General features: G+C 43.9%; 1 protein-coding gene across 1 annotated transcript; it reads left to right on the top strand.

Moving 5' to 3' along the window:
* Window positions 1-1,088, top strand: LOC134464441 (cerebellin-3-like). The gene has a single exon (XM_063217887.1). It carries the CDS (start codon window positions 68-70, stop codon window positions 782-784), a length of 717 nt encoding a protein of 238 aa, XP_063073957.1. The 5' UTR covers window positions 1-67; the 3' UTR covers window positions 785-1,088.
* Window positions 1,089-4,392: the final 3,304 nt, after the last annotated feature.

Genomic DNA, 4,392 nt, shown 5'->3' with positions numbered 1-4,392 from the left:
ACGGGGGACGCTTCACTTGACGCAGAAAGACCTGCAGGTGACCAAAGCGCAGTTGGACCAAATTGCAATGGACAATGTTGATCAGGACACCAAACTAGTTGGAATGACAAACAGATTGGTAGCCAGTGAGAAGAAAGCGGAGGCTCTGGAGAAGCAGGCTGAAGCACAAAAGGCAGATCTTTTGGCTTTGAAGACCAGACTGGCTGCCACTGAGGCTGAAACTGAAGGAGCCAAGCTGAAGATGGAAGACCTGAGAAAGGCCAACGTGGAACAATTGAAAGGGCTGACTTTGGTGAAGGACAGACTGTCTGGCATCGCAACTGAAGTAGGGAATCTGAAGACAGAGATGGCAGAGACAGCAGCAGCACCCAAGGTGGCATTCTCAGCAGCTCTGACGAACGCAGGATTCGTAAATGCCGGCTACGCGGAACTGAATTTGGTCTTCAGCAAAGTCATCACCAATGTCGGAGGGGCCTACAGCAGAGGCTCAGGCTTCTTCACAGCTCCGGTCAGGGGAGTCTATTTCTTCAGGTTCACGGTGGTGGATCATCTGGCATCCCGCACCATGTTCATCAGGCTCCTTAAGAATGGACAGGCAGTCATTCTCATCGGCGAATATGACAACGATGCGCATGCCACGTATCTGTCCAGCGGTGTGACTCTGCTGCTGGAGACGGGAGACAGGGTCAACATGGCAATCCCAGCGGGTCACAGGCTCTATGACGATGCTAATAATCAGTGTATGTTCAGCGGCTTCCTGCTCTTTGCTCTCAAAAACGAATAGTTTCAATTTATTTGCTTTGATTCATTTTAGCGTTCAGCCAAGGGTATTAGTAGTATAGTAGTTTCTGAGTGAGGAGTCCACACACATGAAATCCTTTTCCCGCCTTCTTCTGAAGTAGTTCCGTCATGAAATAAAATAACAAACAAAAATAATTTCAAGTGTGCAGACTCTTCAATCTAAAACTCAAATCAGCCTTTGTACTGTACCCCTTCTCAAAAACCAACAACAATGAATGTTATTATGAATAATAAAGATGAGTATAAAGCACTTTTAATCATGCAATCCATTCTTTGGAAATATTCTATCTGAGAATGCTTAAATAAAGACCATTTGTTGCAAACCTCTATGCGTTGTATATACAGTATTTCTATAAACCTTTATTATTTTTAGAACACTATACTTGGCTTTTGTAACATGCTAATGATGTGGTGAAGTGTATTTCCAGTATTTCCAAGAAACAGAACAGAGAAGAGTCTCCACAAGCTATTATTTGCGTAACACAATGTGTACCTTTCAAGTGTTTCCTTTTCTTGTTTGACTCTGGTTTGCAAGTGTCTTTCTGATGCCCTCCTCCTCCTCCTGATCTATAAGCAGAGGCCTCTACACCCAGGGTGATTTGTCTTTTGTCACAGTGTGTGTGTGTGTGTGTGTGTGTGTGTGTGTGTGTGTGTGAATGTGAGAATGTGTGTGTGTGTGTGTGAGAACTGGGACCAGGGATGGACTAGGCAAAAATCAAACCGGGCATTTTCAGCCAAGACCGGTCCGCCAGGCATTGAGAGAGACAATGAAGCCTGTATAACATTTTTGGTCATCTAATATGGGTTATTTTGACCACAACAGCCAAAAGTAATAATTAAATCTCACTCGGAGTGGTTTGCTGAAGCGCATGGGTGGGGATATGGCACGCGGGCCATTTATGGTCTGTAAGGCATCTTATCCAGCCCCCATATAATGTTTATGTTTTGCAGTTTCACATGAAATATGACACATTTTGTAAAACACTTAGATATTGAATTTGCAATATAATTAAGTTATTTTTTCGTGAGCCCTGGTGAAAGTGGGGTCTGTTGTAAAGGTGTAAAGGCCACCTTCAATATAGGCCTAAAGTACAAGGCGGAATGCAGGTTTGTGTTCAAAGTATGGCCCTCGGAGGACTTAATAAAATGTGAAGTAGATCCTCGAATGAAAAAAAAATCCCCAACCCTACTTTAGCGGCATGAGGACTGATACTATTACATAAAGGGTAAGGCCTCACCAAAATAATCTATTTTTTGAAAAAGGGTTCGCACACTTCTTTGGATTTTTCTTCTTTAAGTTATTTTTCCTTCTTTTTATTCATTCATTCATTGGCAATGACGTTTCGACCTCTCGGTCTTCCTCAGATTCACTAACAAACACAGGCTTGACACATTATCTACAACACCTGTCTGAAGGGGTGGAGTCGACTTTAACCCTTACAGGTCCAGGATGTAAACCTGTGGAGTGACTAGAGCCAAATGAATTACAAAATATCAGAAAACAAAACATAAAAACATGAACAGTTGGAGAGAAATCTTTTCAAGTGAAACCTACAAATGCATGTATATGACACAGCTATTTACAAATGGAAACATCATGAAAGATTGGGGAGGATTCACCAAAGTAATCAACAGTCCACCGGGTAAATGCCCTGCATGACCAATGGCCAGTCCACCCCTGACTGGGACACAGTAAGGGCTTTTGCTGTGAGCAGAGGGTGAGAAGCAAAATTATCCTGCAGGGATATTTATAGAGGTCCACTGCAGTCCACTTTCTCATCACACACACACACACACACACACACACACACACACACACACACACACACACACACACACACACACACACACACACACACACACACACATTCTGGGATTCTCTGACCTTGATGAATGAGAGAGAGAGAGAGAGAGAGAGAGAGAGAGAGAGAGAGAGAGAGAGAGAGAGAGAGAGAGAGAGAGAGAGAGAGAGAGAGAGAGAGAAATTATGTGCATGTGTGAAGAGAAAGGTGTTACTGAACAATGAATGTCTTGGAGAGACAGAGCGACAGAGACAGAGAGAGAGAGAGAGAGAGAGAGAGAGAGAGAGAGAGAGAGAGAGAGAGAGAGAGAGAGAGAGAGAGAGAGACAGAGAGAGAGAGAGAATAGAGAATAGAGAGAGAGTATGTGCATGTGTGAAGAGAAAGGTGTTACTGTTGTTGTCCTTCACTGCCTTAGCTGTCAGGTGTGCCCCATCTCCACACACACACACACACACACACACACACACACACACACACACACACACACACACACACACACACACACACACACACACACACACACACACACACACACACACACATACTCCAGGCCTCTGCTGGCGATAACATATGTTTTCAAATGAGGTCCAACATGTCATAAGCGATCTGTAAAGTGCTAATGCAGGGGCAGGCAATTAGCGGCCCAGGGGCCAAATCTGGCCCACCATCAATTATACCTGGCCGGCAAGATTACTTTTTTTCACATGTTCAATTTTTTTTTAATGTATTTTTGTTTGATAATGTTTATTTTGAATACAAAAAATAGAAAAATAGAATAATAAATTGAAAAAATACAAAATCTCTTTCATGGATTCAAGGATTCAAGAATTTATTGTCATTGTCAAAAAGGCAACGAAATTGCAAAAAGAGGTAAAAGTGACACCAGTGCTTGACCCCACCAGCCCCCCCCCCCCCCCTCCCACTTAAAGTGCAGCAGAGATTAAGTGCATAATACTCGACATCTCACACCTTCCCCCCCCCCTCAAACATGCGCGCGCACACACACACACACAGAAATGTCCAAAGGATAGATGGATAACATTTGAGACAGTAATGTTCCTCAGCAGTCCTGCAAATTCAAAAGTCTAATGGCCTGGTGGTAAACGCTGTTGGCCAGTCTTTTAGTGCGGCTCTGAAGGGACCTGTACCTTCTACCTGAGGGTAGCCGTTGGAACTGATGGTAGGCAGGATGGTGGCTGTCACGCAGGATGTTCTGCACTCTCTGTAGACAGCGTGTGGTGTAGATGGTACTAATCTCCGGGAGAGGCATTCGAGTGATTTTCCCTGCTGTTTTCACCACACGCTGGAGTGCCTGCTGATCTGCTTTGGAGGAGCTGGAGAACCACACTAGGAACCCTTAGGTCAGAACTCTGCTGATGGCACAGTTGTAGAAGTTCACCAGCAATGGTCTGGAGATGTGGTAGCTCCTCAGCTTCCTCAGGTAGAAAAGGCGCTGCTGGGCCTTCCCAACAGCAGAGGCGATGTGAGTGCCCCTGGACAGGTCCTCCGCCAGGGTCACTCCCAGAAATTTAAAAGTACTGACTCTCTCCACTACCTCAGATTATGACAAATGTAATGAAGGCCTAATGTAATCACCTTTACTCTACTAAAAATAATAAATAATAATACAAAGCGGATTCCAAAAAAGTTGGGACACTTGGTATTTTGTGAATAAAATCAAAATGCTGGAATTTTCGAAACATTCAATATGTTAATAAGGTAGAGCATTGGGTACTGACAACATATCAGTTGTTAAAGCCAAGCAGAATGATTGTTTTGGGGTAATTAT

Source organism: Engraulis encrasicolus, chromosome 15, assembly GCF_034702125.1.
Source record: "Engraulis encrasicolus isolate BLACKSEA-1 chromosome 15, IST_EnEncr_1.0, whole genome shotgun sequence".
Classification (NCBI taxonomy): Eukaryota; Metazoa; Chordata; class Actinopteri; order Clupeiformes; family Engraulidae; genus Engraulis; species Engraulis encrasicolus.
Note: the sequence above shows the minus strand (reverse complement) of the source record. Positions and strands in the feature narration are given on the sequence as shown.